This window comes from Doryrhamphus excisus, linkage group LG19 (genome assembly GCF_037039965.1).
Source record: "Doryrhamphus excisus strain RoL-2023G ecotype Guam linkage group LG19, RoL_Dexc_Guam_v1.1, whole genome shotgun sequence".
Lineage (NCBI taxonomy): Eukaryota > Metazoa > Chordata > Actinopteri > Syngnathiformes > Syngnathidae > Doryrhamphus > Doryrhamphus excisus.
This window is the reverse complement of record NC_136375.1, coordinates 11,405,457-11,426,670: the sequence shown is the minus strand read 5'-3', so window position 1 is coordinate 11,426,670 and position 21,214 is coordinate 11,405,457. Positions and strand designations below refer to the sequence as shown.

Here is a 21,214-nt window from a genome sequence, read left to right as displayed (position 1 = left end):
CATAAGTCATTGACTTCCAGCTCACAGTGGATTGCACTGTTGTTTATGTGATGTCATAGCAACAACCTGGCAGCCGGCAGACAAATGGTCGAGTGGATGGTTCAGGCTCCTATCTCCTATCAGGAGATGCCATCTTTCGCCTGCACTGCCATGTGCTGACTTGTCTGAATTTCACCAAGAGAGGCCAAAGCAGTTGGCCGGAGCTCCCTGGCATGACACATGACAACAGTTTTAATGCACCACACACACCCTCGTGCATTTGAGCCACATGTGTGTTCAGTATTAATAAAAGGAATATTTATCTTGTTAGAGCATAGAAAACCTGTTTATGACTATCTAAATATTATTTTTTTAACCATTATTAGAGCCCTCGAAATGTTAATGTTAAAAACAATTCTAGACAATGGACCATATTGTTATATTTTTTAGCACTTCCTGGATGGCTCAAACTGTGCATCTTTATCCAGATCCTTGCCACAATTGATTACATTTTGTGTGTATCTTGTAATCGTGTTCATATATGTATTTTTTTTTTTTTTACATTTCTAAGGTTGGACATACATAAAGTATGTGTTTGTATTTGTGGTCACATGATGGGCCAGCATATTAGTTGATATGCGAGAGACAAATACATGCTTCCTAACATGTTTGAATCCTCAACTTGAATCCACTGTGTTTTTGTTACATTCCATTTGGCTTGTGTGGAAATACTTAGAGGAAAACACAACAAGAGTTTCATTAAACCAGAAAATCAAAAACACAACCAAATCTTCCTTCTAGCCTGCCTTGAGTCAAATAAGGTCACCTGGTTGTGTTCATGGTTGGGATTGTATTTTAGAGGTGTTTTGAGGTACACGAGTAGTAGCAGTCGTAGTAGTAGTGGTATTAGTGGTGGTGGTGCTGTATGTCTTGCATTTCCCACTAATAATGAATAAATTTTGTCAGTCTTCCAGGAGCGTCCCCATCTCCCTCCGACTCAGGCTCAGGCCACCGCCCGGAGCATCCCGCCCGAGCACTACTCCTACACCGCCTCCATTCTCAGGCTTCTCCGCAACAAGCCCTTCATCATCCTCATCGTCACTTACGGTACGCCCAACACGCACCGACCACACCATTCGGTGCTCCTCCTGCACAGTCCAGTGAGATCTCCGACAAAAGCGACAAATGTGCTCGTGTGTGGTGGAATCAGGTTGTGCAGGTGAACATAATGTAGTGCTAATATTTGTGCTCGTCTACAATCATTTATTCCTTTCTACGCTCACACCTTTTGGCAAGTGCTCGACTTAAGGGATGCTCTGTAAATCTTCCGCACACTCCCAAAGATTATCTTATCACCCAATCTCATAAAAATGGAAATAGTGTAAGGAGGATGTTAGCGTGTTAGCATTGAAGGGGTCCAAAGTTTGTTTATAGTACAGGTAATGATTAACGGCAGTCTTCGAGAGGCCCTCGTTTTATGGTGTGGTGCTCGGGTCAAAAGGAGGCCACACAACCTTTCACTTCACTTGAACTTCAACCTGCATGACATTTCATCTGACATCTTCCCCCTAACTATTGGATGAACACGAAGGGTCGGCGGGGTCTCACCTGGGGAGGTGGGCCTAAGTCCATTCTCTAGCAAGCCCTTCCTCGTGGATGTCTTTACATAACTGTCATGAATGTTTAAGCTGCCTTGTGAGTTTGGTTGTACAGGTATAGAGAGCTTGGACAGCTATAACTACTGGTACCTTGTTTACTTTCTGGAAGAGCCTACTTGAGGTATGGTGTTTATTTGCTCATCTGGGCAATTAATGGAGGCAGTGCATCTAGAATGGAGACCATTATTTGGGGAAATCCATTCCATTCCTTTCTCCTCCGCTTATCCAAGTCTGGGTCGCAGGGCAGCAGTCTCAGGAGGGAAGTCCAGACTTCCCGGTCCCTGACCACATTCTCCATCTCCACCGGGAGGACACTAATGTGTTCCCAGGCCAACTGTGAGATATCATCCCTCCAGAGTGTCGTAGCTCGGCCCTGGGTCCTTCTCCTGGCTGGGCATGCATGGAACACCTCACCAAGAAGACTAGATGCTTGAGCTCGAGGAGAAGCGGCTCTACTCCGAGCCCCTCCCGGAAGACTGAGCTCCTCACCCTATCTCTTAGGGTGAGTCCAGCTGCCCTACGGAGGAAACTTATTTCAGCCGCTTGTTTCCTCGATCTTGTTCTTTAGGTCACTACCCAAAGCTCATGACCATGGGTGAGGGTGATGAACATAGATCACCCGGTAAATTGAGAGCTTTGCCTTCCGGATAAACTCTCTTTTCACCACGACGGTCCGGTACAGAGACCGCATTACTGCTGCGCCGATCCGCCCATCGACCTCACGCTCCCACCTTCCCTCACTTGTGAACAAGACCCCAAGATACTTGAACTCCTCCACCTGAGGCAGGACCTCATTCCCAACCCGTAGGGAGCACTTCACCCTTTTCCGACTATCTGAGGAAATGGCTTCACTAAAAAGTGTGCATCCAGTATGTGTATGTATGTAGTTTTTAGGGACATACTGCATACTGCTGTCTACTTTTAGGCTTATTTGAGTATGCGTATGCCTAACTTAACATTTGTTTTACTGGAGCTGAAGATAAAACAAAGAAATCCTTTTATTTGGTTCCTTGGCGCCAAACAGCCAGTTGAAGTTCTTGACTGCTGGCTGCAAGATGTTTACTCAAATTATCTGTGTTGCCTCAGCCGAGAAGCTCATATATTCATCTCCGTATTTAAGCGTTTGCTTGCAGGCACGCACAAACATTGACTCAAGCGAGCGCTCTTCCATTCTACATTTCCTACAGCCTTAGCTGATACAGTATTTGATAACCGTTTTCTGTGCCGCAGGCCTGAACGTGGGGTGTTTCTACGCTGTGGGCACCTTGCTGAACCGCATGATCATCGAGCACTATCCCGTGAGTCCCAGCTCCCTCCTTTTTAAGCCTTTTGTGACACATGTTGGTAGGCGTCACACTGATCATAAAGCTGGTGGCCATGTTGGCCCAGCATGGTAATCATGTGAGGAAGTGAGGCCTTGTTGGATGTTAATTTCGGTTCCTCATTTCCTGCTGGAAGTGGAGTGAGCAAACAGTAAAACTGATATAATCATATCATTTAACAAGGATGGAGGTTTGCTTTGATATAATTTACTGTAAACATTTACAGGCTCGATGCTTTCCATTGATATAGGAAGGAGATGATTTATGTATGTACGGTGTTTATATCAATTTTATGGCACTACATGAGTTATTTTAGTAGGAAGGAACCATATTGTAAATGCACCGTTACATGATATTGTAAATAAACATACAATTTTAGTCTAAAGGATGTGACAGTTTTTTCTCATTCTGACAGAAATTATGTACATATTATTATTCCCAAATATTAAAACATTATGAAAAATATATTTTACTTTTTAACATTGGAAGAGCGCATTTTCACAAATAACGGCCTCTCAATAAATACAGTAAATCCCTGAGATGCCCGTCACTCTCCGCATGAATAAAATATGCTATATCCATATCTCTAGTAAAGTCCGAATAGTTTGGTCTGTCCTTGTCCTGCAAAGACCCCACCCCCCAGCCCCCTCCGTACGGCTGTGATGTGTCAGTAAACACTCCGCTGTCTTTATTTGACCTCTCAGGGTGAAGAGGTGAACGCAGGGAGGATCGGTCTCACCATCGTCATCGCCGGCATGGTGGGCTCCCTCATCTGCGGGGTGTGGCTGGACAGGACCAAAACGTACAAGTAAGTCGGCCAAGGGAACCCAGACAGGCAGCAACATGGACTCTTCTTGGACCAAAGTGGAAACTCATGTTTATTGACATGTCTTTGTTCGTGTCGCTTGTTTGGTTTTTGTATGTCAGGGATCCTGATCTGTTTACCCAGGTGTGCTTTCATGTCGTAAACTTTGGATCCCCCCAATGTGGACCCCAGTGGGTGTAGTCAGGGGCTACAGTTGACGTAACCCCCCACCCCGGTTGTTTATTTACGACGATATTGTCCTGCAAATGGCGGATGCAGGTGTGTTTTTGCTAAGTGCAAATTTAGCCTTAGGTTTTACATTGTTTTTGTGTTTGGTGGCTTGTATGCTACTTCCTGGTGCACAGAGGTTAATCTTACAGAGGGGTGTCCATACTTTTTCCACCATATTTTTTTTTTCAAACTTTTCTTCCATTCTAGTTCACAGAGGATAACATAAGACAACAAATGACAGAGAAATGACTTTTTATCTGCTTTTCCACCAACAGCTTATTTACTCTATTTATGACTTATGACTTAGAGCAGGGGTCTCAAACTCAATTTACCTGGGGGCCACTGGAGCTAGGGTCTGGGTGAGACTGGGCCGCATCAGGTTTTCCCCCCAAAAAAAACGAAGAACGCATTTATTAAAAACAGAAAATTGAATAAACTTTGCTTTGGTTCAGATTATCTACAAGAAAAGCTCTGATAAAACATTCCACTCAAATATCTTACTTTTTATTTTCTACACAAAATAAGATGAAAAGTAAATAAACAAATCAAGAATAAAGAAAATCAATCAATCAGTAATAATTAAATTAATAATAATAATAAAACGGCAAATAATAAAAACTTAAGAAACCACATATAGTTGGTGGGTAGACAAATTATTTTGTTCAGATTAAAATGAACAAAGCATTATTAGAGCCCTGTAGACATGACAAAACACGACTATAGTCACATTTATACTCTTTTTATTTACAACATATTGCGCAACTGCAGGATCTTGCGACACATGCTAACTAGAGAGCCAGCGACCTAAACGGTAGCCTTCAAGTTATTTCCTTTAAACTTAAATAGCCAAAAACTTACCACTTCCACACGGATAGGGAGGATAACTATTAACAGTTATTTAACCTTTAACATGAACATTAATCAAACGTAATAATTTTTACAGCATCCATATCAAACTTGCGCGGGCTGCACTAACATTCAACTTTCATATCAAGGCGGGGGCCTCAAACTAGTGTCCTGCCGGCCACATTTGGCCCGCGGGGCGCGTGTTTGAGACCCCTGACTTAGAGGAAAGTGCAAATTTGATCTTCTTCCACCTTCTGTGTTTTCCAGACAGACCACGTTGGCCGTGTACTTCATGTCTCTGGTGGGGATGATCGTCTACGCCGCTACACTCAATCTCGGGCACCTATGGGTGGTCTTCATCACTGCTGGAGGTCTTGGGTACAAGTTGTCAAATGTTTTTTCTCACATCTTGACCTTAGTTGCATTGCTATCGCTGCTGAAATTCCTGGAAAGTTCACACAAACCAGATTGTGAAAAGACATGATTCATGATCACTTTGTTAGTCGGAATGTGTGGTATTCCTCTGATAAGGTTGGGATTTCCTCTTGAACCCTGCAGGACCGGCAGTATTATGTCCAACATGTGCAACAACTCTCCTATGGTGATACTTCTGTGTTCTTTCCAGGTTCTTCATGACAGGCTACTTACCGCTCGGGTTTGAGTATGCAGTAGAGCTGACCTATCCTGAATCGGAGGGAACGTCCTCTGGACTGCTCAATTGTTCAGCACAGGTATCTTGAAGTCTGTGTCATCACAATAGCACATTGCAGTACAGCAGGGCTGTCCAAACTGAGGGCGCCATACTGAAAAATTGCCTGTTGTGAAGGTTTTTGGCATCATCTTCACCATCGCTCAGGGCAAGATCATCGACTCATTCGGCACGCTGCCTGGGAACATCTTCCTCTGCGTCTTTCTTCTGGTTGGCACCATCATGACAGGTATAAGGGACACTGTAGATCAGGGGTGTGCACCAGGGGATACCAAGACAAGTTTTGTAATCTTAAAGTGTGTAAATACAAAGGTTATGACTTGTTGGGAGACGTCTAAGTGCAAAAGTTCTTTCAGTTTTCAGAGGTTCCGCCCTCCCAGTTCATTCTTGGGAAATACCGGACTTATCTCATCACAGGGACAAAAATAATTCATGAGTCAGGTATTAATTCATAGGACTCTATTCTCCGATTGTGTTGCTCTACAGGCTTAATCAAGTCTGATTTGCGGCGACAAAAAGCCAACATGTTGGCCAAAGCAGAAGTAAGTGTGACACAAGCGGGCGCGGATGTGCAGAAGGAGTTGTGTGTTGTGTTGTGTCTTTCCGCCAAGGTCGTGTGTGTGTGCGTCCCATGCTTCCCCAGAAATAACACCGCCTGTGGTTATTTTTTGCCGCTTTGTGTTGCTCCTGCATGCCTGCGGTATCCTCATCTCTTTGCATTTTGGAAAACAGGGCTTCCCAATCTACATTGAAAGTGTTATTAAAAATATCATGAATATAAGACACCCCCTTCTGTTTTAAGATCTGGTGGTAATCTTTGTTCATGGGGGTCTCTGTGTCCCGGCTGCTTTTCTGGAGGTCACTGGCCTGTCCTTGGGGAGCAGTCCTATGGCACCACCTGCTGGTTTGCATGTAGAAATCTCTCCACGTCCTCCATTATAAGACAACCTTTACAAGGGTCAAATGCTGTCCTATATTGGGGTCAATGCGGTATCTATAAGGCCCTCTAGGGTTGGGAGTCCCTGCTGTGCATCGTAGTTCCTGCTTGAAGTGGCGTTCCTGTGCTTCTGTGTTGGTTTCAGGTGAAAAATACTGCTCCTGTCTTTTTGCCTTATTAGTCTGCCCTGTCTTGTTGTGTATTTATTACTTGAACCCAAATAAATGCACAACAAAGCCTACCGTAAATGCTCCAATTTAGGCATCTATTCAATTCACCGCACTCTCATACAGTCGCCAGGTCCAGATCAAAAAAACATTAGCTGTGGCTGTAGGCAACCTCCTCGTAGCATTAGACTTGCCAGCTGTTGGAGTGAGCGTCTCACGTGGTTCAGAGCATTTACGGCAGGTGCTTTTTATTCGCCAACCTTCCAATTCGAAGTGCTTGACTTTGCCAACACCCAATCAAAACAAGAGCTTGCTATCCAATCACACGTGCTGAACCTGCTGGTGGGGAAGGTCATGCTGGCCCGCCTTTTCTCCATGCCATACTCACACTTCACTCTGGTTTACTAACACGGCCATCTAACCGGGTGTTGTTGGGATGCTAAATGAATTTGCCTACGGCAGTATGGACGCTCACTGCGGTGTGAAACGATTTTAGGGGGAGTCCAAGACGTCGGGACAAGACTACGGCGCCACTGCCTTAATCCCGGGGCCGCAGACGCCACCTTCACCATAAACCTCACCACAAAAACAAAACAAAAAAAAATAATCATAGCGCCACCCACAGACGCACAAAGGTAATAATATGCACACACACGCCAATCTCTCTGCTTCACCTTTGACCTGCTTCTTCTTTCGTCTCCTTACCACAATCAACATGTGACTCAGTTTATTCATTAAAGTGATTCCCGCAACCTGTGGCAACTTTCCAACGCCGCTGGTGCAATTCCCTTTTCCACTGCACTCGTTTACAAGACACGCAGCAGCCTGGGACGCTTGTGTACTTACTCGCTCCTCCACAAGGGGGAGACATTCACCAGCATACTCGCTGCTCCTGATACTGTTTTATTATATTATTGACGTACAATTTTTTTTAGTGGGGCTCCGATACTGTTGTGAACAGATTTTCAAATGAAATACAACATTTCATTAATCAGAAAATGAGGGGGAAAATAATATATATTTAACTATATAAATTTATGTTCGTTAGGCATATGTATTAAATGTGCTATATGAAGTATTAAGTGAAATAGAATATTATAGTAGTTATTAAATTTACTGTAAATAATAATAATAATAAAAGGCTTTCCTTTTTCCAAAAGATTTTATTACACATTTATTAGGAAAAATGTATGAAAATACATTTATTTACTTATTTACTTTTATTTTCACACAAAAATTTGAAATATAGTGCAAAATTATGATTTTATTACAAATTATTTCTTATACAAATGTGTGGAAAATTAACCTAATTATGTAATTTACTTTAAATATATTAAATAAAATGTATAAGTATATTAAAATATATATTGTAGATTAATTTAAAAAAAAACAAAAAATTTATCATACAAATGTTAACTGATGAAAAATGTAGGAAAATGAATGAAGCTAATGTCTTGATATTTTAATGCATTATGCAAATGTCAAACCCAAAGGGAAGTTTGTATTCTAAGGATTACTATAAAAAGGCTAATCATTTCCTTTTTGTTGAGGCCCTGAACAATTTAGAGGGAAAGAAATGTCAACCCCCATTGAATGTATGATAATTATGATTCATGTGTTTATATTGTGTTTGTATTGCAAGGGACTGTCTGACAAGCGGAGAGGGCCTGTGTCTGCACACACTATCATCCAAGAAGCCAAGTTTTAGACATTCAACACATTCAAACAGCCCACAATTGGAACACTTTACATCCCAGATGAACGACACCTACAATCCATTTATTTTCATAATTCTTAAAAAAAAAGCACCTGCAGTAAATACAGAATTCATGTTAAATTTCCTAACTGGACGCAAACCCAATCATATCTGACATCTGTTTATATATACGTATATATACTGTATACATATATTGAATATAAAATACCTGTTAATCATTTGTGCTTTGACAATTTTTACATATCAGTATTGAAAATGTTGTATTTGTAAAACCCTATAATGTATTTATGACTAATTTCTGGAATTTAAAAGGCACCTTATGCAGTGTCCACCTATGACTTGAAGAAGAAGCAAAATGAATGAATTAGATAAATCATTTGTTTTTTTTATACAAATGTAACAGTAATGTTACGGCTTTTAACATGGCATAAAACATTTATTACAATTTGGGTTTCGTTTTGTGTTGTTTTACGTCCTGGGCGCACTTACCCTTTTTGGCCAAACGGTGGCGCCATTGCTCGGGACAATAAGGCTATTATCACAAGTTCAAAGCTTGTATTGCTTCATCGTTTTCATGGAGTTTTATCTCTAACATAGCAGAAAATCGATTATTTAGGACTCTTGAGGGGGTGTCTTTGTGGTTTAGCAGGGGCCTGCTGCACTTGCACTTTGCATTTTTTTTTGTTCAGGCTTTAAAATGGAAATGAAAACACCTCATTTTCCAGCACTAGCGAGCTACTGTTGTATGAATATGAATAAATGGCATGTGGTGCTAGCAGATGCTGTCAGTGACACATTGTAATAAGCCGCATTTTCCTATCCTGTGCTACTTTCCTATGCAATACAGCCAGACCCAGTAGTTGTTCATTAGCATGAATGGCCGCTTCAAATCCGCTCCCGACATTTCCGCGCCCCGCTGTGCTCCATGATGCAATGCAGCTAATAAGGGGGTCCACCAAGTCGTTAACACCCACCATTTATGATACAGTCAAACCTATTAAGTACCAACACCCCTTAAAGGAAAAGTGCACTTAATTTGGAATTTTGCCCATCATGCCCAATACTTATGTGAGACATGAACTCATGTCTTTCTTTTGTTTGTGTCTTCTAAAGATATAAAGACAGCTAAGGTTTGGTCTAACTTGGTTAGGTGACCTAACCAAGCTACAGCAACGTTGTTATTATTCCTGTTATTAACGTTACTGGAATAGCTACACCTCGCCACACCACATCAGCTAGCTACTAGCTGGCTACTGACTAGCTGCTGCTGTGTTTTTGTTGTTGACTTTGGAAAGTTAACGCTAGGTGTAGCGTATCTTTCTATGTTGCTGTTTGAAATCAGGAAGGACGTTCCGCTAATGCTTAACGTGACCAAAATACTGTATGTAGTACATGTTACCGCATGGATATAAAACCATACACTGGAGGTGTAGCAGGGAGGAAGAATAGGTGTGTCTCATTATGTGCATTAATTACGTAGCTGCCTCTTTTTTATCTGTTTTTATATCTTTAGAATGCACAGAAGAGCGAAAGACTCATATAAGGATCGCTAGCCAGGTAGCCTCAAAATTATTTCTCCTAAACTTAAGAAGCCAAATACTTACCACTTCCACACGGGATGAGAGGAAAACTTTTTTTTTTGTATTTTAGCCATGTCGGATCTGTCACTGCTAGTAAATTAAGTAATGTCATGTCTCAATAATGTTTAAATAAACAAGAAATAAATAACTCTGATGTTTGTTTACATCAGAGTTGTTGAGATACTCAACGTAAAGTAACCAACAGCTGCTTCTCCAACAAATGAGCAGTGTCACTGGCCTGTGAGTTCATCAAGGTAGGTTTATCTATCCTGATTTTACGATAATTTGAAATAGAAACAGTAGTACTAACCTCGGGGGTTTTACCACAGTGAACAATGAATACTAGTAACCGTTATATCCCTTAGTGACTAGAAAACTATGGTACACACTGTATGTTGGGACTAATATTAGCCCATAGTCTACCACCAAACAGCCACCATTCATGATGAATTCATTTCTGAGTAGCTACAGTGAGGGAGCGATAATGGAATCGACAGTACAGTACTACTGCTGGTTGGAATGGCGATGATAGCCATCCGCCATCAAGTCTGTGACACGTAATATCAGGCTAGCTCAATAAACAAACGTTGTGGGTGTTTCATAAAGAATATTGTTGGGAATTATTGCACAAAAACATAACCAAAGTGCACTTTTGGGTGGCTTTGTAGCCACACACACACAACGTCCACCATGCTGGTTTGAGGTGGAATTCATGCTGCTACATTTGTCGCCACATTCATCTTTCATTCATTTTTAAACACAGACCGTTGAATGAACAATGGCGGCTTGTTCTGTCCTCCTGTAAAGCCTTGGACGTGTCTAAATGTAAGCTGGTGTTGCTTGGTCGGGACTTCACAGTGCCTCAACTCCACCGCCGCTAACATTCATCAGTAAAAAGTTGGCCGCCGTAATTAGTCAGTGCAGTGGGTAACAAGATACTTAGATGTTGCCATGAAACCAGAAACAAACACACAGTGTGGTGTAAGTGTAGTACAATGTGTAGTACAGTGTGTAGTCCACCCAGTGTAAGTGTAGTCCACACAGTGTAAGTGTAGTACAGTGTGTAGTCCACACAGTGTAAGTGTAGTACAGTGTGTAGTCCACACAGTGTAAGTGTAGTACAGTGTGTAGTCCACCCTGTGTAAGTGTAGTACAGTGTGTAGTCCACCCTGTGTAAGTGTAGTACAGTGTGTAGTCCACCCTGTGTAAGTGTAGTCCAGTGTGTAGTCCACACGGTGTAAGTGTAGTCCAGTGTGTAGTCCACACGGTGTAAGTGTAGTCCAGTGTGTAGTCCACACGGTGTAAGTGTAGTCCAGTGTGTAGTCCACACGGTGTAAGTGTAGTAAAGTGTGTAGTCACTTGGTGTAAGTGTAGTCCAGTGTGTAGTCCACACGGTGTAAGTGTAGTCCAGTGTGTAGTCCACCCGGCATAAGTGTAGTAAAGTGTGTAGTCCACCCGGCGTAAGTGTAGTACAGCGTGTAGTCACCCTGTGTAAGTGTAGTAAAGCGTGTAATCCACCCGGTGTAAGTGCAGTACATTGTGTAATCCACCCGGTGTAAGTGTAGTACAGTGTGTAGTCCACCCGGCGTAAGTGTAGTACAGCGTGTAGTCACCCTGTGTAAGTGTAGTAAAGTGTGTAGTCCACCCAGTGTAAGTGCAGTACAGTGTGTAGTCCACCCGGCGTAAGTGCAGTACAGTGTGTAGTCCACCCGGCGTAAGTGCAGTACAGTGTGTAGTCCACCCGGCGTAAGTGCAGTACAGTGTGTAGTCCACCCGGCGTAAGTGCAGTACAGTGTGTAGTCCACCCGGCGTAAGTGCAGTACAGTGTGTAGTCCACTCGGTGTAAGTGTAGTACAGCGTGTAGTCACCCTGTGTAAGTGTAGTACAGCGTGTAGTCACCCTGTGTAAGTGTAGTAAAGTGTGTAGTCCACCCAGTGTAAGTGTAGTACAGTGTGTAGTCCACCCAGTGTAAGTGTAGTACAGTGTGTAGTCCACCCGGCGTGAGTGTAGTACAGTGTGTAGTCCACTCGGTGTAAGTGTAGTAAAGTGTGTAGTCCACGCAGTCAATGAAAAACACATTGGTGTGGTTTGTGCCTCCCCATTAATCTACACAAGACCCCATGACTCTTTCGACTGGCTCCACTCGCTACTCTTCGTCTAGCACTGTGTGTGTGTATGTGTGTGTGTGTTTGTGTGTGTGTGTGTGTGTGTGTGTAGAAAAGGACAAGGATTTGTCATTCCCATTAACAAGCAGCCGTCTCCATTTGAATCATGTTTGTTGGTGGCGCCACCATATAACCAAACAACATTCAGAAGCTTTTTATCCCCGTGTATCTTCTAAAGGGGGAGTGCCGTAGAAAGTAAACTAGGGGTATCACCAGACGCTCAGTTCAGGAGACGGGATCACATTCATGACAAGGTGCGTTCGCAAGCACCGGATTTGTGAACATCAGCATTGCAACACGAGCATGATTGTTATGGATCATGATCATGGACGCTAAATCTCTCCCAAAGATCTTTTAAGATTGAGCGGCATAAAATCCAGGTTTCTCCAAACAAGCACGCGTTTTCCCAGCTGCAGTGAAGTGTTGCGTACATGTCAGGAGCGAGCCAAGCGGGCGCCACAACACGTGTGAGTCAAAAATGTGTCATTTTCGGGATATCAAAGAAACTGCCGACGTAGTCTTACATAAATGTTGGCCCCCTCGCTGCACTGATCAATCAGCCGCTATCCAAATGCAACTTGGAGAGAATCCTGCAGCATCAGGCTCCATGCAACTGCCAGACCTGCTGGGAAATGAATGCAGTCTGGCAGGGTGCGGCAGTGGAAGTGCTCGAACACGTTAGTTCCCCAACAAATAATGAAGATGCTGGTTTCTATTGACGAAGAACAGCAATAACGAACGTTAAAAATCAGGTAAAGCGGTGTACGATGGGCCCTTGTTTAGCGCGGTTAGTTGGTAGGATTATTTCTGGAATATTTTCATAAATACGGGGTTTTAACATTATTATTATCCTGTTATTCTTTGTTTAAATTCCAGGGTCGTCGCTAGCATAGCAAGTTTGCGAGCTAACCTGTTAGCCGCTTCAATTTACTTATTCTAAACTTAAAGTGTTTCAAATGGAATAGGGGAGAAGGACAAAGAGGCCAAAAACCTACCACTTCCACACGCAATGAGAGGAAAACCTTTTTTTTCTTCCATTCGATGTCTCTCTCGATATAGTGAGGGAGTGACATTCAAACTGGGATATATGGAACCTTTTTTGTAAATTGCAAAACTGTTTTCAGTTGTGTCTGCTTTTAGCAACCTCACGGCAGAACAAGTACATTTTTACTGCTAATGCTAACTAGAAACAATACCAAAAAGAAGTGACTTTTTCACCACATTTTGAACTTTTTTTAAAACACATGACAGACGGTAGTGCAAAAAAAAAAAAAAAAAAGAGCAATTTGAAGCGTTCAGGTATGTTGTTGGTTAGCGTCATATGCTAAAGCCATTACGGAAGAAGCACGGTGAAGTATATCTACAGATGTGGCCCAAAGAACACATTCAGAAGTGAAAGCATATCACATGTTAGCTTGCAGACTCTGTCCTCAAAGGTATTTTTATTGCAAAGGAGTCTAACCTATATACAACATTTTGGACTTACTTACTGCTTGTATGACAGAAACACAATACGTTGGCTATGTCAAATTAGGAGTAAATATGAAAAACATGTTGCTGTGATAACATCTCAATCAGTACTTTGGATAAGACATTTTATTAAAAAAAAACAAAAACCTTGACAGTGTCTGGAAAACGCCCACACAACATAACAACAGATTAAAATCAGCTATTTAGTCAGTTTGATATCAATAGAACAGATTTTATTTTACCATAAGGACGCTATACTATACAACTACGGCGCTCCCTAAGTCAGTGGTTCTCAACCGGTGGGTCATGGACATCAAATATGTACTATAAAACTGATGCCTCACTTACCACTTCCACACATAATGAGAGGGGGACTTTTTTTTCGATTTGATCTCGGTCATGAGAGATCATGCTCTGCTGGCTCAGTGCTACTGATGCTGCACCGCTGTCGCAACTGGACTGCCGTGACCATTAAAGGAAAAACTGCATTTTTTTGGAGGCGGGTTTGTGGTGAAGCTAGTCGCTAGCCAGCTTGTATCTAGCCAGTGGGCGGAGGTGTCACTACACTAGTAATGTACTAACAATAATAATAATAACAATGTTGCTCTTGTGTTTTTGGAGGTTTTTTCAGAAGGCTTCATATGCATCCAATTACATTGTTAGATGCCTCGATAATTAGCTGCCTCATTTTAGCTGTTTTTATTGTTTTTACTGTTGTGTTGGTTTGGCTTTGTCACTGTTTGGAGTTCTTGTATTTAGTGTTTTTTGACTATATTTGATGTCTTTCATGTGTGAGTGTGTTCATTTCATCATTGAGTTGTTTCATTGATCAACACTATCTTAACATCTCGCATCTCACTGATGTGCGTGAGTGACAGGAGGAAAAGCTGAGGGGGAAAATAAAATGCAGGTTTACATTTGAATGTCGTTTTGTGCAAAACTGATGAGAACAGAGTGGTGAAAAAAGAAATAAGCAAGCAAACGTCAACGCCGCTTTGCAAACCTGACGCTCCACTACACTGGACGGAATGTCCCGCTGTGCCAAGCGCGGGAAGAAGACATTCATTAAAGGATTAGCGTCCACACTTTGTACTGACGGGAGAAGAATGAAATGATCGGAACCATTTGCGCATGACGGGAGACGCGGGAGAGTAGCGGGCAATCACAACAAAGTGCAAAGATCTTCCCGCTCGAGTCGGCAAAAGATAACAAAAGCGGAATCCTGGCGGCACTAAGCCTTTTCTTTTTTTTTTTTTTTTTTTTTTTTAAGAAAAAGTCCACATCAAAGCAGCTGTGATCACTTTGGCAATTCTTTAAATGGACCACTTGTCATCACATGAGAGCTCAGCACTTTTAAAAGAGATGAGATCCTGACGTTATTCCACGCCGGACCATCAAACGGTCATGTATGTACAGCATGTATGAATCATGTATAATAAGACCTATGGATTCCCACTGCACGTCTCTGTAAGATCACTTTGGAATGGCTGGCTCACCACAAGGCCTCGTAGGATTTTGGTTTATAAAAAAAGCCTTCATTTCCTTTCAAATCCCATTGGACAATATTAGTTTTAGACCAAGCAAAGCATTTGACGTCATCTTATGTGAGCGATGGCGGCTGAAAGAAAAGGAAATAGAAGGAATTACTGGAAGGATTTTAAAGGAGCAGAAGTCACCTTGGAAATGTTTATTCTATAACTATAATTTAGATTTTACCCCAAAGTCTTGTCAGTCGATTAAAAAAAATATTTATTTCCTACTTTTGTAGAAATTCTAAAAGAATTATAGATCTAAGTCAGGGGTGTCCAAAGTACATTCTAAAAATAGAAAACAAAGCATTAATTGCACAAAAATAAAGTCAAAATATTAACTCAATCATTACCAAAGATGTATTTATATGCTCCTGATCCCATGGAGCAATGTATAGTTTTTTTTTGTGGGGGGACAAACAGAGTTGCTGACACAACCGCACAACAAAAGAGCTCATATTTGGTGAAGTTTTAAGCCGTAAAAACAGCCACAAGGTGGCAGAAGTGTATTTTCTAAGAACTCGGCAGGCATCTTGTTTCTATATTTTGGCTGGGGGGGGGCAGCAAAGTTAATAATAAATAGACTTTTTCACCCCCATCACAAAGCTGAGATACCGTTGCATCCTTTCATGTCTCACTATGCGGCCCTCGTTGGAAAAACTTTATTTGGCATCACTAGTATAGTTTTTAAGATTGTTTAGCCTCTGGAGAGAGCTGCGGCGTGACGGAAAACCCCTCGAATGTTTCACCCAGAAGGATATCGCTTGCATCACTGTAAGATTTGAAAAAGGTCAGGACCAAGGCTAATTGCTGGGTGGGATTAGAATAATACTATTACATGCAGTAAATTCCCTTCCATTGGGTCCAAGTAGTAAGGCGGTCTTATGTTATTTTGATCTTATGGCTATTTGGAGCGCTGATGCTGTTTAACCTGACCAACAGCCAAATAGGACATCATATTCTGTTTTTTTTTTTAAATTACACTACAAGAGAAGAAGCTCAGTAGTCTACTGCCAAAGAAGGACGTCACTTCAGCAAATGTCAAAGGAAAAAAAACATGAGGTTTGTCATGCTGATTCCTTGACATGCTGCAGTCATAGCGTAGAAGTTCTACCTCATTTATGACCCCTACTGTGTTTGTTCACGATCTCCTGCCCCCAAAAAAACAAAAAGTCTGACGTAGGACTTTTCTAACATGTTCCTCCAGAGGATCGTATTCAGTCTATAAATGTTGTCCCCGCTCCTGAAAAACCTGTCTGGTGGATCAAAGTGGACGTTTATGACGGGCTATTCATCTCATGAAGGAAAGGGTCTTTGCGGAACACAGACAATATATCATATTCTCGTTCCAAAAGTGTCCCATGTTTATCCGTCAGATTTGTGCTCCTGACCTCCCGAGACTCCGAAAAATAAAAGTTGTAATTTTTCAGTGAAAACAATATACCGTAATAGTAGACTGTGGGATTTAGTCAATACTCTTTGCTACGGTCATGTTAGCTACATATATCACTCACATTATGACTTGGGATGTCCGATATTGGCTGTTTTGCCGAAAAACAATATTGTCCAACTCTCAATTTCCGATACCGATCAAAAGTTTGGGATCACTTGGAATTTTTTTTGCCAGTCTGAGATATGGATTTTTTTTGGGAATCCTGTCATGAAGTCTGAAGTCCTGAAGTCACTGGTGTTTTGTCTTAAACTTGAACTTTTGTCTTTGTCTTAAACTACACACTTATTATTTGTCTTCTTGCACAGTTGTGCATCAGGGCCTCCCACTACTTTTTCTATCCTTGTTAAACCCAGTTTGTGCTGCTCTTTGAAGGGAGTAGTTAACAACATGGTAAGAGATTTTTTACATGGGGTTTCTAATAATCTATCAGCCTTATAAAATAATTAACTTGGATTAGCAGCCAGACTAGGAGATTGATGCAGAGGACTGACAGTTGTTGATAGTAGGCCTCTACGCAAAAATGTAGATCGTTCTTTGAAAATCATCTGATTAATTTTAATTGTTTGTGAAATGGATAAAAATATTTGTGAAATGCATGAAAATGTTTTTCTTTGGAAAACAAACAAATTTGCAAGTGATCCCAAACTTTTGAGCGGTAGTGTATGTGCAACGTGACATATCCCCCGTGGTGGAATGAACACATATGTGTTGTATACTGCATCGGTTTTCACAATTGGGGAAAAAAATCAGATACCGATATCGACCGCATTTTTATGCCGATAATTATCAGACATTCCTAATTAGAACATTGTTGCATCAATCTGCATCATTTTATATGACCAAGTACTCTTACTAAGACCTCAAGTCCAGGACTTTGGATTAATGTTTTCAGTCCAGTCAAAGCTGTTTTTGTATGCCGCAGTCCCTCGTTTTTCAAACAATATTGCATGAAACAAACTAGCCCGTTTGCGCTGTACCGTAAGCTGATTCACTCTCTGTGCATTTTTTAGCTAGTGCGACTGCTAAATAACCCACCATGGGGCCAAAGAAAGGTGCGAGTGCCAGCAATTTGATAAAGGAATGCCTTTGATTTATTGCTATTTTGTAAAGCAACACATGTACAATAGGTATGCTAAAAAGTTATACATAGTTCAGTATATTTTTAATATTTCAATGTTTCCTTTGTCCATGGCAAAGGACAAAAACACATAGCTGGGTCTCAGAGAATAAAAATACATCGATGGCTTTGTGCCATTTTAGCCATTTGCTTGTTTTTCCACTGATGTCATATTGAACCGCTGTCCTAAGTGCTCTGCTATTTGATGGTGCAAATGCGTGTATTGATGGGGTGCAAATGGAAACTGGACCCATTTTTGTTGACAAGGTTGCATCCCAGCATGGCACGGTATCCCTATCGGATACGTCGACTAAAAACTACCTCCAAGCACGCACGAGAGGCTTTCACACATCATTCAGCCAATGCCAATAGTGTCATTATATTGATAAAGTTGATAGTTGGTGATTATGCGTCTTTCCCAGTGGACCAACAAATGCAAAGTACTCCAACATTTGAGGGGAAGGGAGTAGGAGCGACGTGGCGTCGGGAATTCTGTGTATTTTCCAACAGGAGTCGGAATAATTAGTTTTTTATGTGATATACAAACGCAAGCCTTGTCTGGACACGCTAGCACCTTCATAGCCCACCATGACTTAGCTGTTTTACTGTGGCGCTTCACCTCACACCTCCACCAACACCAAGAACCACCCCCCCACCCGTCCCGGTCCTGCAGTGCTCAAGAAGAATCATTTTGACACCGGAAAATATATGAAAATAGTCATGGAACGCTGTATTGTTTGTTAGCTAGCAGGTTCATGGAGCATAATGTAAGACAACAGGACTCTACCATTTTTTATTCTGTTTAAGACCTTGTAAATAGGGTTTTTAGTATTATTCGAGCCCTCTAGACATGAAATAACACCCTTATAGTTATACCTGTACACTTATATGACCTGTTATAGTTAGACATAATAGAAAATAGGACACTGTTTGAGAAGCACTGACACATGCAGTGAACATTCACACAGGAGCTGCTGTCAGTCACAACTCACACAAGTCTGGCACTCTTGAACGCTTGATTTGGATCAAGAATATGTCCAATTAGCTTCCATCCTTCTATCATCCATCCTAAGTGGGGTCTGCTGGAGCCTATCCCAGCTGTTTTTGGGCGAGAAGCAGAGTCCAGGGCACATTCTATTTAATTGCCTCTCTTTTCAAAGCAACTTTGCGTGAGAACAGGCCCTTTTCTGAATGCCTCCGCAGTGATCTTGGAGGATGCCCTCTAAAATATCTCCTCCAGAGAGCGTATGCACGTTAGAAGGCGAAGCGTCACGGCTTTTAGCAGTGTGTCAAAGGAAAAAGGTGTTTACAGCTGAGCGAGAGGCCAAAGAAATGATCCAGAGGAAACCTGAACCTCTCGTCTGGATGCTGCTGCACCAATTCCTCTAACAAAGAGGCCCCTTTTTTTCTTTTATTGCTAAAAAAAAAATGTACAACATGTGTGTCATGTGCGGTCTATACAGTCGTTCTTTAAAGACTAGTACGTGGAATCGTGCATTCACCCTCCAGAAATGTGCTGAATGGATAAAAACCTGCTGAATGACATAGTGTAACATATAGCTTTCGCTTTCTTTTTTTCATCCTTAAATTTTCTCACTGCATTCATCATTTTGATATTAAATACAACCAGGATGGTGTTCATTTTCCCCGTGGTGTAAGATCTGTAAAAATGCCATGTTATAAATGGTGGATTCTATTGCATGATGACACAATTGCACGGGAAACAAATAGCCAAAATAAAGTGTGGTGAATGCTGTGTGAAACACTATAAACTGATGGCCCTGTAGGCTGCAAATCATCATATTGCATTTATTGCAAACTACTACTCAAATGTCACATTTTTATGACTATCCGTCACTGAATAATTAGGATAAAACCAAAACATTATGTTTTTGTGGCTTGTAACTAAAAGTATATAATATATATGTATCAATTTTGGAGTTAGGCAATATGGACCGTAGCATATATCACGGTATGACGATATAGTCTGTAATGCTTGTGCTTGTGATTAAGGAAGATGTAGTCACACATGCAATTCCAACTGCATCTGGAAGATATTTTTATGACACTCTTGTTTTGTTTACACAGACATGGGGCAAACGGCGCTCTTATTTTGAAGGATGTGTGTTTCGTGTGTATTGACTGCTAAGATGAGCTGCGTTCAAAAATAAAGTTGGTTCTCGTATTTTTTCCCCTCAGAATCTGCACGTCTTCATCGGACATTGTAAAACGTTCCTTATATTAAAGCTTTAAATGTACTCATCGAGCCGGAGTCGCGCACACACACAACCACTTAGCGCGCTAAGCGTTTATCATCATAATTAACGGCTGTGTTCAAAACCGCATACTTACCTACTACTCATACTAACTCTTTGAGTATGCAGTGTGTCTACACCGGCAGTGTGCGAGAAGTTCCCGGATGCATACTGCATTCGCCAGAAATATTGAGTATGTATCATCAGCTTACTACTCAAACTCAAATTACCCAGGATGCAACGTGACGTGACGTCGCCACGAAAAAAACAAAGCGTCATTGTCAAGCAGGGTATATTACGAGTTGGTTCGCTGCTTGTTTTCAAAGTAGAAGCAGTGATTTATCACTTTTATCACTGTTTTTTTTTGTATGAGAAAAGTAAGGGGTGTTTTATTTTCTGAAAATAATCTGAAGTGCGTTGTTCAATTTGACTAGCTTAAATTTTGCCGAATTCACCCGAACGAAATTGTAAACAGTTGGTATTTGGACAAATAAATGGCACACTTGGGATCTAAACGGCCACTTTCTCACCTGATTTAAAAAAAAAAAAAATCTGAAAGTGATATGGGTTATCACGCAGTACGCTGTAGTGTAAACGCTTTGCATACTGTCTGATGGATTATGGAGTATGGAGTGTGGATAGTATGGACATGGAAGTAAGATATGCCTTTAAGATTAAGATATATCTTTCCCCTCAGTGGGGAAATTTGTAAGCAATTTGTAAGAAATTTGTAAGTATGTAGTTAGTATGCGGTTTCGAACACAGCCAACCTGTTTAGGTCGGGAGGTCCACCGAGTAAATACTTCCCCACACGAACGTTCTTTCTCCTCACGATGACAGCATTTGATTCATCTTATGTATCTGCTGTGGTCATCAACTCGGCATGTTTACTTATCATTTATACTACTATAAGTCATTTTCTTAACATTGGAAGAAACTATACCGGTATATAAAAATATAGTATATTGACTCTAATACACACACATATATAATTTCAAGTTGTTTTTTCCCCGTCATGGTCTATGATGAAGGGGATTGGCTTGAAACCAGGAAGTGAAACAGGAAATTGGGAAAAAGAGACACACCTGTGGAGTGGAAGCTGTCATTTTAAGGCTGCACAGTGAAAAAGAAATAAAAAGATGGATGAAGAATTGCTGGAATTTGAACTTGGTCTTGCCTGGGTGGAACTCCTACACCACAAAGTCTTATCTCAATCTATGTTTCTTTTGTTTTGCTTTTGTAGACATTCACTCACTTAAAAAAAAAAAGTTTCT

General features: G+C 41.3%; 1 protein-coding gene across 7 annotated transcripts in view; it reads left to right on the top strand.

Annotated features, from left to right (window-relative positions):
• Positions 1 to 21,214, top strand: part of flvcr2b (FLVCR choline and putative heme transporter 2b) — a 34,876-nt gene that overhangs the window by 4,978 nt on the left and 8,684 nt on the right. For 2 of the 7 annotated variants that reach the window (XM_058056911.2, XM_058056910.2), the window contains exons 3-11: positions 946 to 1,086; positions 2,868 to 2,935; positions 3,664 to 3,767; positions 5,109 to 5,219; positions 5,467 to 5,572; positions 5,668 to 5,779; positions 6,037 to 6,092; positions 7,151 to 7,289; positions 8,297 to 8,442. In XM_058056911.2, coding sequence (XP_057912894.2) covers positions 946 to 1,086; positions 2,868 to 2,935; positions 3,664 to 3,767; positions 5,109 to 5,219; positions 5,467 to 5,572; positions 5,668 to 5,779; positions 6,037 to 6,092; positions 7,151 to 7,228 — 776 coding nt within the window. In that variant the 3' untranslated portion in view covers positions 7,229 to 7,289; positions 8,297 to 8,442. Of the gene's footprint in view, positions 1 to 945; positions 1,087 to 2,867; positions 2,936 to 3,663; positions 3,768 to 5,108; positions 5,220 to 5,466; positions 5,573 to 5,667; positions 5,780 to 6,036; positions 6,093 to 7,150; positions 7,290 to 8,296; positions 9,087 to 21,214 lie in introns of those variants that run through there. The other 5 variants (XM_058056908.2, XM_058056909.2, XM_078799265.1 and 2 more) reach the window with 5 other exon arrangements.